General features: G+C 47.1%; 1 protein-coding gene across 3 annotated transcripts in view; it reads right to left on the bottom strand.

Annotated features, from left to right (window-relative positions):
• Positions 1–1,313: 1,313 nt before the first annotated feature.
• The window catches only part of LOC135441511 (A-kinase anchor protein 8-like), a 31,465-nt gene continuing 18,962 nt past the window's right edge, over positions 1,314–13,816 (bottom strand). For all 3 annotated transcript variants that reach the window (XM_064701065.1, XM_064701066.1, XM_064701067.1), the window contains 6 exons: positions 13,606–13,717; positions 11,895–12,036; positions 8,559–8,664; positions 6,762–6,892; positions 3,618–3,713; positions 1,314–2,338 (listed from right to left, as the gene is read on the bottom strand). In XM_064701065.1, coding sequence (XP_064557135.1) covers positions 1,769–2,338; positions 3,618–3,713; positions 6,762–6,892; positions 8,559–8,664; positions 11,895–12,036; positions 13,606–13,717 — 1,157 coding nt within the window. In that variant the 3' untranslated portion in view covers positions 1,314–1,768. The remainder of the gene's footprint in view (positions 2,339–3,617; positions 3,714–6,761; positions 6,893–8,558; positions 8,665–11,894; positions 12,037–13,605; positions 13,718–13,816) is intronic.

Genomic DNA, 13,816 nt, shown 5'->3' with positions numbered 1-13,816 from the left:
CCTGGAAATTCCCACAAATCCCAACTAGAAATGCCTCAAATCCCACCTTGAAATTCCCAAAAATCCACCTGGAAATTCCCACAAATCTCAGCCAGAAATTTCCAAAATTCCAGCTGGAAATTCCCCAAAAATCCAGCTGGGAAATCCCACAAATCCCAACTGGGAAATTCCAAAAATTCACCCAGAAATTCCCAAAAATCCCAGTCAGAAATTCCCAAAAATCCACCTGGAAATTCCCACAAATCCCAACTAGAAATGCCTCAAATCCCACCTTGAAATTCCCAAAAATTCAGGTGGAAAATTCCAAAAATTCCAGCTGGAAATTGTACAAAATTCCAGCTGGAAATTTCCAAAAATCCAGCTGGGAAATCCCACAAATCCCAACTGGGAAATTCCAAAAATTCACCCAGAAATTCCCAAAAATCCCAGCCAGAAATGCCTAAAATTCCAGCTGGAAATTCCCACAAATCCAGCTGGAAATTCTCCAAAAATGCCATCCAGAAATTCCTCAAATTTAAATTGGAAATTCCCACAAATCCAGCTGGAAATTTCCCATAATCTAGAGGGAAATTCCCATAAAATCCAGGTGAAAATTCCCAAAATCCCAACTGGAAATTCCCCAAAAAATCCAGCTGGAAATTCCTAAAATTCTCACATGGAAATTCCCCAAAATCCAGCTGGAAGTTCCCACAATTCCAACTGGAAATTCCCAGAAATTCACCCAAAAATTCCCACAAAATCCCAACTGGAAATTCCCACAAATTCCAAGTGGAAATTGCTCAAAATCCAGCTGGAAATTCCCAAAAATCCACCCAGAAATTCCCCCAAATCCCAGCTGAAAATTCCCAAAATTCCAGCTGGAAATTCCCAAAAATCCCAACTGGAAAATCCCAAAAATCCCAGCCTGAAATTCCCACAAATCCCAGGTAGAAATTCCCAAAATCCAGCTGGAAATTTCCCCAAATCCCATCTGGAAATTCCTAAAAATCCAAGTGGAAATTGCTCAAAATCCAGCTGGAAATTCCCAAAAATCCACCCAGAAATTCCCAAAAATCCCAACTGGAAATTCCCATAAATTCACCCAGAAATTTCTCAAATTCCAACTGGAAAATCCCAAAAATCCTGCTGTAAATTCCCCATAATTCACCCAGAAATTCCCACAAAACCCAGGTGGAAATTCCTAAAAATCCCAACTGGAAATTCCCCAAAAATCCGACTGGAATTCCCACAAAATCCCAGCTGGAAATTCCCAAAAAAAAAAAAAAAAATTCCCTTTTTTCCCAAGAATTCCCAAAGAAATAAAAGGAAATTCCCAAAAACCCCAACAAAATTCCTAAAGAAATCCAACAAAATTCCCTTTTTTCCCCTAGAAATTCCCAAAAAACCCCAAATAAATTCTCTTTTCCCCTTGGGAATTCCCAAAAAAATCCACGTAAATTATGCCAGGAAATCCCAAAAATCCAACAAAATTCCCAAAAAATCCAACAAAATTCCCTGGTTTTCCCATAAATTCCCCACAAAATTCAAATTCCCTTTTTTTCCCAGAAATTCTCCAAGAAATCCCAGAAAATTCCTTTTTCCCCTCAGGAATTCCCAAAAAAATCTTCCACAAAATTCCCTTTTATCCCAAGAAATTCCCAAAAAACCCAAGAAAATTCCCCTTTTTCCTCAGGAATTCCCAAAAACCCACGAAAATTCCCATTTTTTTCCAGGAATCCCCAGAATTTCCAGGATTTGGGGCCGTTCCGGGTCCTTTTCCCTGCAGGATTCACTCCTGGAACCTTCCAGAACTTTCCGGGACCTCCTCAGAACTTGGGGAATTTTGGGAAATTTGGGAATTTTGGGAATTTTCCCCCTCTGGGTTTGTCCCTGGTCCCTTTTGCTGCTTTTTGGCTGCTGAAATTTCCTCGGAATTTTCATTTTCCTTGGATTTTTCCTCAGAATTTTCCGGAATTTTCCCAGAATTTTCCGGATTTTCTTCCAATTCTTCCAGATTTTCCTCAGAATCCTTGAGATTTTGGGGATTTTCTGTAGAATTTTCCAGATTTTCCTCCGGATTTTGGGGATTTTCTGTAGAATTTTCCAGATTTTCCTCCGGATTTTCAAGATTTTCTGTGGAATTTTCAGGATTTTCTTCCGTTTTTTTGGGGTTTTCTGTGGGATTTTCAGGATTTTCTTCTGGATTTGGGGGATTTTTCGTTGAATTTTCAGGATTTGGGTGTTTTTCTGTGGGATTTTCTGGATTTTGGGGATTTTCCTCAGGATTTTGGGGATTCTCTGTTGGATTTTCCTCGTGCTCCTCCTTTTCCTCAGCATCGTCCGTGAATGGATTTTCCCCCTGGAAAAAAGGGAAAAAATTCCCAAAATTTTCCCAAAATTCCCATTTGGAGCCTCCCTTTAAGGAATTCTCACCCTCCCATTGCCTCAAATCCAGGAAAAAATGGGAATATTCCCAAAACTCACCGTCAAAACTGCAAAATATTCCCTAAAAATCAAAATATTCCCCAAAAAAAATTCCTCAAAACCTCAAAATATTCCCACAAAAAAACCCAAACTCAAAAATATTCCCAAAAACTCCTCAAAATTTCAAAATAATCCCAAAAAACCCAAAATATTCCCAAAAATCCCCACCCAAAACCTCAAAATATTCCCACAACAGCAATTCCCAAAATATTCCCACAAAAACCCCAAAACTCTACAATTTCCCATAAAAAGAAAATATTCCCAAAAAGTTCCAGAAAAAACCCCCAAACTCCAAAATACTCCCAAAAAATCCCACAGAAATCAAAAATATTCCCAAAAAACCTCCAAAAATTCCCAAGAAAACCCAAAAATCTCCACCCAACCCCTCCAAAATTCCCAAAAAATTTCCAAAAATCCTCCCAAAAATCTCCTGAAAATTCCAAAAAAAACCCCTCCAAACCCCCGAAAAAATCCAAAATATTCCCCAGAAAGTCCCAAAAAATTCCCCAAAATCTCCCCCAAACCCCTCAGAATTCCCAAAAATTCCCAAAAATTTCCCAAAACCCCCTGAAAATTCCTAAAAAAACCCCAAAAATCCAAAATATTCTCTGAGAACACCCAAAATCTGCCCCAAATCCCTCAAAAATTCCCAAAAAATTCCCAAAAAATTCCCAAAAATCCCCAAACATCTCCTGAAAATCCCTTTAAAAATCCCACAAAACCCCTCAAAAATCCAAAATATTCCCCAAAAAACTCCTAAAAATTCCCAAAAAATACCCCCAAAATTCCAAAAATCTCCTGAAAATTCCTAAAAAAACTCCAAAAATCCAAAATATTCCCTGAGAAGACCCCAGAATCCCTCAAAAATTCCCACAAAATTCCCCTAAACCCCTCAGACTTCCCAAAAAATTCCCAAAAAATTCCCCAAAAATTCCCCAAAACCTTCTAACATTCCTAAAAATTTCCAAAAAATCCCAAAAATTCCCAAAATAACCGCTCAAAAATCCAAAATATTTCCCAAAAAATACCCCAAAAATCCCAACAAAAACTCCCAAAAATTCCCAACAAAAACCCCAAAAATTCCCAAAAAATTCCCCCAAAACCTCCCAACATTCCTAAAAATTCCCGAAATTCCCGAATTCCCGAATTCCCACCTGCAGGAAGCTCTGCAGTTTGCTGCTGATCAGTTTGTTGTTGAGGATGCTCCGCGCCACCGCCAGCGACGCTCGCTTGGATTGCTCCAGCATGGCCTGGAAAAATCGGGAATTCTCTGGGAATTTCCTGGTTTACTTCCCACATTTCAGGTGGATCCCGGTGTCATTCCCAGGATTTTGGGGTGGATCCCCCCAGGAATTCCCAGGGTTTTGGAGGATCCTGGTGTGAATTCCCAGGATTTGGATGGATCCCAGTGGATCCCCCAGGTTTCCAGGTGGGTCCTGGTGCACATTCCCAGAATGTTTGGGTGGATCCCTCTAGAAATTCCCAGGATTTGGGTGGATCCCAGTGGATCCCAGTGGGAATTCCCAGGGGGTTTATGGATCCCAGTGGATCTCAGTGTAATTCCCAGTATAAATTCCCAGGGTTTTTATGGATCCCGGTGTCATTCCCACATTTCAGGTGGATCCCAGTGTACATTCCCAGGATTTCTATGGATCTCAGGGATCCATCCCAGGCTCACCCTGCGGTTGTGGCCGTGCTCGGGCGCTCTCAGGTGTTTCTGAATGGATCCCAGTGGATCCCAGTGCACATTCCCATGGTTTTTGTGGATTCCAGTGTCATTCCCAGGGTTTGGATGGATCCCAGTGGATTCCAGTATAAATTCCCAGGTTTCAGGATGGATCCCAGTGTAATTCCAGGGTCTCAATGGATCCCAGTGTACATTCCCAGGTTTCAGGATGGATCCCAGTGTAATTCCCAGGGTTTCAATGGATCCCAGTGTACATTCCCAGGGTTTGGGTGGATCCAGTACAAATTCCCAAGGTTTTTCTGGATCCCAGGGATGATGGGGGGCTCACCCTGCGGTTGTGGCCGTGCTCGGGCGCTCTCAGGTGCCTCTGGATGGATCCCCAGTGGATCCCAGTGCACATTCCCATGGTTTCAATGGATCCCAGTGTCATTCCCACATTTCAGGATGGATCCCAGTGTCATTCCCAGTATCAATTCCCAGATTTCAGGATGTATTCCATGCTCACCCTGCGGTTGTGGCCGTGCTCGGGCGCTCGCAGGTGCCTCTGGATGGATCCCAGGGTACATTCCCAGGGTTTTTATGGATCCCAGTACAAATTCCCAGGTTTTTTATGGATCCCAGGGATGATGGGGGGCTCACCCTGCGGTTGTGGCCGTGCTCGGGCGCTCTCAGGTGTCTCTGGATGGATCCCAGTGTGAATCCCCAGGGTTTCAATGGATCCCAGTGCACATTCCCAGGGTTTTTATGGATCCCAGTACTAATTCCCAGTTTTTTTATGGATCTCAGGGATCCATCCCAGCTCACCCTGCGGTTGTGGCCGTGCTCGGGCGCTCTCAGGTGTCTCTGGATGGATCCCAGGGCACATTCCCAGGTTTCAGGGTGGATCCCAGTGTGAATTCCCAGGGTTTTTATGGATCCCACTGTACATTCCCGGGGTTTGGATGGATCCCAGTGTACATTCCCAGGATTTTTATGGATCCCAGTATAAATTCCAGGTTTTAGGGTGTATTTCAGGCTCACCCTGCGGTTGTGGCCGTGCTCGGGCGCTCTCAGGTGCCTCTGGATGGATCCCAGTGTGAATCCCCAGGGTTTCAATGGATACCATGGTGCATTCCCAGGGTTTCAATGGATCCCAGTACAAATTCCCAGGTTTTTATGGATCTCAGGGATCCATCCCAGCTCACCCTGCGGTTGTGGCCGTGCTCGGGCGCTCTCAGGTGTCTCTGGATGGATCCCAGTGTAATTCCCAGGGTTTTTATGGATCTCAGTGTACATTCCCAGGGTTTAGATGGATCCCAGTGTAATTCCCAGTATGAATTCCCAGGTTCCAGGCTCACCCTGCGGTTGTGGCCGTGCTCGGGGCTCGCAGGTGTTTCTGGATGGATCCCAGTGCACATTCCCAGGGTTTTTATGGATCCCAGTGTCATTCCCAGGGTTTGGGTGGATCCCAGTGTAATTCCCAGGATTTTTGGGGATCCCAGGGATGATGGGGGGCTCACCCTGCGGTTGTGGCCGTGCTCGGGCGCTCTCAGGTGCCTCTGGATGGATCCCCAGTGGATCCCAGTGTAATTCCCAGGGTTTTTATGGATCCCAGGGTACATTCCCAGGTTTCAGGATGGATCCCAGTACAAATTCCCAGGTTTTTTATGGATCTCAGGGATCCATCCCAGCTCACCCTGCGGTTGTGGCCGTGCTCGGGCGCTCTCAGGTGTCTCTGGATGGATCCCAGTGTGAATCCCCAGGATTTTTATGGATCCCACTGTACATTCCCAGGGTTTGGATGGATCCCCAGTGGATCCCAGTACAAATTCCCAGGTTTCAGGCTCACCCTGCGGTTGTGGCCGTGCTCGGGCGCTCTCAGGTGTCTCTGGATGGATCCCAGTGCACATTCCCGGGGTTTGGATGGATCTCAGTGTACATTCCCAGGTTTTTATGGATCTCAGGGATCCATCCCAGGCTCACCCTGCGGTTGTGGCCGTGCTCGGGCGCTCTCAGGTGTCTCTGGATGGATCCCAGTGTGAATCCCCAGGGTTTCAATGGATACCAGTGTAATCCCCAGGGTTTGGGTGGATCCCAGTGTAATTCCCAGGATTTTTGGGGATCCCAGGGATGATGGGGGGCTCACCCTGCGGTTGTGGCCGTGCTCGGGCGCTCTCAGGTGTCTCTGGATGGATCCCCAGTGGATCCCAGTGTACATTCCCAGGGGTTTTGTGGATCCCAGTGGATCCCAGTGAACATTCCCACATTTCAGGGTGGATCCCAGTACAAATTCCCAGGTTTCAAGCTCACCCTGCGGTTGTGGCCGTGCTCGGGCGCTCTCAGGTGTCTCTGGATGGATCCCAGTGTGAATCCCCACGGTTTTTATGGATCCCAGTGGATCCCAGTGTCATTCCCAGTATAAATTCCCAGGTTTCAGAGTGGATCCCAGTATAAATTCCCAGGGTTTTTCTGGATCTCAGGGATCCATCCCAGCTCACCCTGCGGTTGTGGCCGTGCTCGGGCGCTCTCAGGTGCCTCTGGATGGATCCCCAGTGGATCCCACTGTACATACCCAGGGTTTGGGTGGATCCCAGTATAATTCCCAGTATGAATTCCCAGGTTTCAGGCTCACCCTGCGGTTGTGGCCGTGCTCGGGCGCTCGCAGGTGTCTCTGGATGGATCCCCAGTGCATGGGCAGCAGGAGGTCGCAGGCAGAGCAGTGAGCGGCCTCCACCCTGCGCACAAAGTGCTCCAGGCCCAGCTCTGGAAACAGGAACGGGATCAGGGAATCTGGGAATGGGATCTGGGAATGGGATCAGGGATCCCCAGTGCTCCAGGCCCAGCTCTGCAACAGGAACGGGATCAGGGATTGGGAATGGGATCTGGGAATGGGATCAGGGATTGGGATCTGGGATCCCCAGTGCTCCAGGCCCAGCTCTGCAACAGGAACGGGATCAGGGATTGGGATCAGGGATCTGGGAATGGGATCTGGGAATGGGATCTGGGATCTGGGATCTGGGAATGGGATCTGGGATTGGGATCAGGGAATGGGATCTGGGATCCCCAGTGCTCCAGGCCCAGCTCTGGAAACAGAAACGGGATCAGGGATTGGGATCAGGGATTTGGGAATGGGGATTTGGGATCAAGGATCTGGGAATGGAATCTGGGATTGCGATCTGGGATTGGGATTTGGGAATGGGATCTGGGATCCTCAGTGCTCGAGGCCCAGCTCTGCAACAGGAACGGGATCAGAAATTGGGATCTGGGATCAGGGAATGGGATTTGGGATTGGGATCTGGGATCCCCAGTGCTCCAGGCCCAGGTCTGGGGAACAGAAATTGGGATCAGGGATCTGGGATTGGGATCAGGGATCTGGGAATGGGATCAGGGAATGGCATTTGGGATCCTCAGTGCTCCAGGCCCAGCTCTGGGAACAGAAAATGGGATATGGGATTTGGGAATGGGATCAGGGATTGGGATCTGGGATCCCCAGTGCTCCAGGCCCAGCTCTGGGAACAGAAACTGGGATCAGGGAGCTGGGAATGGGATCAGGGATTGGGATCTGGGATTTGGGAATGGGATTTGGGATCCCCAGTGCTCCAGGCCCAGCTCTGCAACAGGAACGGGATCTGGGATTGGGATCTGGGATCAGGGAATGGGATCTGGGATTGGGATCTGGGAATGGGATCTGGGATCCCCAGTGCTCCAGGCCCAGATCTGGGAAACAGAAATTGGGATCGGGGATCTGGGAATGGGATCAGGGATTGGGATCTGGGATCCCCAGTGCTCCAGGCCCAGCTCTGCAACAGGAACAGGATCTGGGATTGGGATTTGGGAGCTGGGAATGGGATCAGGGATCCCAGAGCTCCAGGCCCAGCTCTGGGAACAGAGATTGGGATCTGGGAATGGGATCAGGGATTGGGATCTGGGAATGGGATCAGGGAATGGGATCGGGGATCTGGGAATTGGATCAGGGAATGGGATTTGGATCAGGGATTGGGATCTGGGATCCCCAGTGCTCCAGGCCCAGCTCTGGGAAACAGAAATTGGGATTTGGGATCTGGGATCTGGGATCATGGAATGGGGTGAATTCCCCCAAATCCTGCTGGGAATCCCCCAAATCCCATTCCCAGCCCCATTCCCGGGATTTTGGGATATTTTGGGGTTTTTGGGGTACCCTGGGTCAGCTCCTGCTCCCTGTGGATCTCCCATTCCCAGATCCCATTCCCAGCCCCATTCCTGGGGTTTTGGGATATTTTGAGATATTTTTGAGCTATTTTTGGTGTATTCTTGGTGTATTTTTGGGGTATTTTTGGGATATTTTAGGATATTTTTGGGGTATTTTTAGGGACATTTTTGGGATATTTTTTGGATATTTTTGGTGTATTTTTTGGGACATTTTTGGGATATTTTGGGGTGTTTTGGGTACCCTGGGTGAGGTCCTGCTCCCTGTGGATCTGCTGGATGACGGCGTTGATGTCCCGGATCCCGCGGCGCCGCTCCTCCGTCTTCCGCGTCTTGTTGGCCACGTACTCCTGGAGGAATCCTTGGGATCAGCATCCCAAAAATCCCCGGGAATTATCCCAAAAACCCATGGGAATTATCCCAAAAATCCACAGGAATTATCCCAAACATCCACGGGAATTATCCCAAACATCCCCGGGAATTATCCCAAAAATCCCCAGGAATTATCCCAAACATCCATGGGAATTATCCCAAAAATCCATGGGAATTATACCAAAAATCCATGGGAATTATCCCAAAAATCCACAGGAATTATCCCAAAAATCCCGAGGAATTATCCCAAAAATCCCCAAGAATTATCCCAAAAATCCCCAGGAATTATCCCAAAAATCCACGGGAATTCCATGGGATCAGCATCCCCAAAACCCATGGGAATTATCCCAAAAATCCCCTAGAATTATCCCAAAAATCCATGGGAATTATCCCAAAAATCCCGAGGAATTATCCCAAAAATCCCGAGGAATTATCCCAAAAATCCCCAAGAATTATCCCAAAAATCCCAGGAATTCCATGGGATCAGCATCCCAAAAATCCCCAGGAATTATCCCAAAAATCCCCGGGAATTATCCCAAACATCCCCGGGAATTATCCCAAAAATCCATGGGAATTATCCCAAAAATCCCCAGGAATTATCCCAAAAAACCACGGGAATTCCATGGGATCAGCATCCCAAAAATCCCCGGGAATTATCCCAAAAATCCCCGGGAATTATCCCAAAAACCCATGGGAATTATCCCAAAAATCCCCAGGAATTATCCCAAAAAACCATGGGATCAGCATCCCAAAAATCCATGGGAATTATCCCAAACATCCACGGGAATTCCATGGGATCAGCATCCCAAAAACCCACGGGAATTATCCCAAACATCCACGGGAATTATCCCAAAAATCCCCGGAATTATCCCAAAAACCCACAGGAATTCCATGGGATCTGCATCACAAAAATCCCCGGGAATTATCCCAAAAATCCATGGGAATTCCTTGGGATCAGCATCCCAAAAATCCCCGGGAATTATCCCAAAAATCCCTGGGAATTATCCCAAAATTCCACAGGAATTATCCCAAAAATCCCGGGGAATTATCCCAAACATCCCCGGGAATTATCGCAAAAACCCATGGGAATTCCATGGGATCAGCATCCCAAAACCCCATGGGAATTAAACCAAACATGCACAGGAATTCCCTGGGATCATCCCAAAAATCCACGGGAATTCCCCGGGATCAGCATCCCAAAAATCCCCGGGAATTATCCCAAAAATCCATGGGAATTATCCCAAACATCCACGGGAATTCCATGGGATCAGCATCCCAAAAACCCACGGGAATTATCCCAAACATCCACGGGAATTATCCCAAACATCCACGGGAATTATCCCAAACATCCCCGGGAATTATCCCAAAAATCCATGGGAATTCCATGGATCAGCATCCCAAAATTCCCCAGGAATTATCCCAAAAACCCACGGAAATTATCCCAAAAATCCCCAGGAATTATCCCAAAATTCCACAGGAATTATCCCAGAAATCCACGGGAATTATCCCAAAAATCCCTGTGAATTATCCCAAAATTCCACGGGAATTATCCCAAACATCCACGGGAATTCCATGGGATCAGCATCCCCAAAACCCCATGGGAATTATCCCAAACACCCCCGGGAATTATCCCAAAAACCCACAGGAATTCCATGAGATCAGCCTCCCAAAAATCCATGGGAATTATCACAAAAATCCCCGGGAATTATCCCAAAAATCCACGGGAATTCCATGAGATCAGCATCCCAAAACCCCATGGGAATTATCGCAAAAACCCATGGGAATTCCCTGGGATCAGCATCCCAAAAATCCCTGGGAGTTCCAGGAAAAAGCAGCAAAAGGAAAGGAAGAAGAGGATAAGGAGGAAGAAAAGGAGAAAGAAGAAGAGGAGGAGGAGGAGGAGGAGGAAGGTGAGGCCGAAGGCACCTGCAGGAACTGGGCTGTCTGGGGGAACCCTAACCCTGGTCCCCACGAACTGGAAACGGGAAATGGGGAAAAGGGAAAGCAGGAAAACGAGAGGAAGAGGAGGATGAGGAGGAAGAGGAGGATGAGGCCGAAGGCACCTGCAGGAACTGGGCTGTCTGCTGGGGCAGTTTGGTGCCCATGAACTGGAAATGGGAAATGGGAAATCAGGGAAAGGAAAACCAGGAAAAGGAGAGGAAGAGGAGGAAGAAGAGAAGGAGAATGAGGAAAAAGAGGAAGAAAAGGAAGAAGAGGAGGAAGGTGAGGCCGAAGGCACCTGCAGGAATTTGGCCGTCCGGGCCGGCAGCCGCGCCCCCACGAACTGGAAATGGGAAATGGGGAATGGGGAAAGCAGGAAAAGGAGAGGAGGAGGATGAGGAGGATGAGGAGGATGAGGAAGATGAGGAAGATGAGGATGAGGAGGATGAGGCCGAAGGCACCTGCAGGAACTGCGCCGTCCGCGCCGGCAGCCGCGCCCCCACGAACTGGAAATGGGAAATCAGGAATAGCAGGAAAAGGAGGAAGAGGAGGAAGAGGAGGAAGATGAGGAGGATGAGGCCGAAGGCACCTGCAGGAACTGGGCCGTCCGGGCCGGCAGCCGCGCCCCCACGAACTGGAAATGGGAAATGGGGAAAAGGAGAGGAGGAGGATGAGGAGGATGAGGAGGATGAGGAGGATGAGGAAGATGAGGAAGATGAGGAGGATGAGGAGGATGAGGAAGATGAGGAAGATGAGGAAGATGAGGAGGATGAGGAAGATGAGGAGGATGAGGAGGATGAGGAAGATGAGGAAGAGGAGGAAGAGGATGAGGAAGATGAGGAAGATGAGGAAGATGAGGAGGATGAGGAAGATGAGGAGGATGAGGAAGATGAGGAAGATGAGGAAGATGAGGAAGAAGAGGAGCAGGAAGATGAGGAAGATGAGGAGGATGAGGAAGGTGAGGAAGGTGAGGCCGAAGGCACCTGCAGGAACTGCGCTGTCCGGGCCGGCAGCCGCGCCCCCACGAACCGGAAATGGGAAATGGGGAAATGGGGAATCAGGAATAGCAGGGAAAGGAGAGGAGGAGGATGAGGAGGATGAGGAAGATGAGGATGAGGAAGATGAGGAAGGCACCTGCAGGAACTGGGCCGTCCGCGCCGGCAGCCGCGCCCCCACGAACCGGAAATGGGAAATGGGGAATCAGGAAAAGCAGGGAAAGGAGAGGAGGAGGATGAGGAGGATGAGGATGAGGATGAGGCCGAAGCACCTGCAGGAACTGGGCCGTCCGCGCCGGCAGCCGCGCCCCCACGAACCGGAAATGCTCCTGGTGGAATTTGCTCTCCAGGTGCTGCCGGATCTCGTCCTCAAAGAACGTCCGGAACTTGCAGAGAGAGCAAACGAACTGGATCCTGCGGGGGAAATAATGGGATTAGGAGGGAAAAATGGGGTAAAATATGGGGAAATTATGGGGAAAAATGGGGGAAAAATTGGGAAAATTATGGGAAAAATTGGGGAAAAATTGGGGGAAATTGGGGAAAATTATGGGGAAAATAATGGGGAAAATATGGGGAAAATTCGGGAATATAATGGGGAAAAATGGGAAAATTATGGGGAAAGTAATGGGGAAAATTGTGGGGGAAAATAATGGGGAAAATATGGGGAAAATTCAGGAATATAATGGGGAAAATTATTGGGAAAAATTGGGGAAAATTGGAGAAAATAATGGGGAAAATAATGGGAAAATTGGAGAAAATAATGGGGAAAATACTGGGGGAAATTGGGGAAAATTATGGGGAAAATAGGGGAAATAATCTGGGAATTATGGGGAAAATATGGGGAAAATTATGGGGAAAAATAATGGGGAAAATTATGGGGAAAATAGGGGAAAAATAATGGGGAAAACGGGGAAAATAATGGAGAAAAAATTGGGGAAATTATGGGAAATAATTGGGAAAATTGTGGGGAAAATTATGGGGAAAAATTGGGGAAAAATAATGAGGAAAAATGGGCAAAATTATGGGGAAAAATGGGGAAAATTATGGGGAAAAATGGGGGAAAATTATGGGGAAATATGGGGAAAATTTATGGGAAAAATGGGGAAAAATTGGGGAAATTTAGGGGGAAAATAAGGGAAAATAATGGGGAAAATATGGGGAAAATTCAGGAATATAATGGGGAAAAAATGGGAAAGTAATGGGGAAAATAATGGGGAAAATTATGGGGAAAAAAGGGGAAAAAATGGGGTAAAATATGGGGAAAATATGGGGGAAAATATGGGGAAATTATGGGGGAAAATAATGGGGAAAAAATGGGGAAATTATGGGGAAAAATTGGGGGGAAAATGAGGAAAATAATGGGGAAAATTGTGGGGAAGATTGGAGAAAATAATGGGGAAAAATTGGGAAAAATAATGGGGAAAAATTGGGGGAAATTGGGGAAAATTATGGGAAAAATCGGGGAAAATTATGGGGAAAATGGGGAAAAATGGGTAAAATTATGGGGAAAAATCGGGGAAAATTATGGGGAAAATTATGGGGAAAATGGGGGAAAATTGGGGAAAAATTGGGAGAAAATTATGGGGAAAAATTGGAGGAAAACAAGGAAAAACAATGGGGAAAAACTGGGGGAAAATAATGGGGAAAATTGGGGAAAATTATGGGGAAAATGGGGGAAATTATGGGAAATTTATGGGAAATTTTGGGGGGAAATTATGGGGAAATATGGGGAAAATTTATGGGAAAAATGGGGAAATTGATGGGGAAAATTTGGGGAAAATTATGGGGAAAATTGTGGGGAAAATGGGGAAAATAATGGGGAAAATAAATAATGGGGAAAATGGGAATGGGGAACAGCGGGAAAAAAATCCATTAAAAAAGGGGAAAATCCCTAAAAAAGCAGAAATATTCCCTAAAAAAAAAAAGAAATATTTCCAAAAAAGGAAAAAATTCCCAAAAAAAAGGGAATTTGGGGATTTTCACCTCTCGACCATGCGGTCCCGGTGCCGCCTCTTCTGCCGCTCCTGGGATTTCCTCGGGAGCTTCGGCCTCGGCTGGGAAAGCTCCGGATTCTCCTCGGGATTGCTCAGGGCCCCTGGGAAAATGGGAAATTTGGGAATTTCACTGGGAATCCAGCGAAAATCCAGCTCAAAATCTCAGGGAATCGGCCCAAAATTCCAGGAATTCCAAGCCA

This window comes from Zonotrichia leucophrys, unplaced genomic scaffold (assembly GCF_028769735.1).
Source record: "Zonotrichia leucophrys gambelii isolate GWCS_2022_RI unplaced genomic scaffold, RI_Zleu_2.0 Scaffold_320_59343, whole genome shotgun sequence".
Lineage (NCBI taxonomy): Eukaryota > Metazoa > Chordata > Aves > Passeriformes > Passerellidae > Zonotrichia > Zonotrichia leucophrys.
This window is presented reverse-complemented; position numbering and strand designations above follow the sequence as displayed.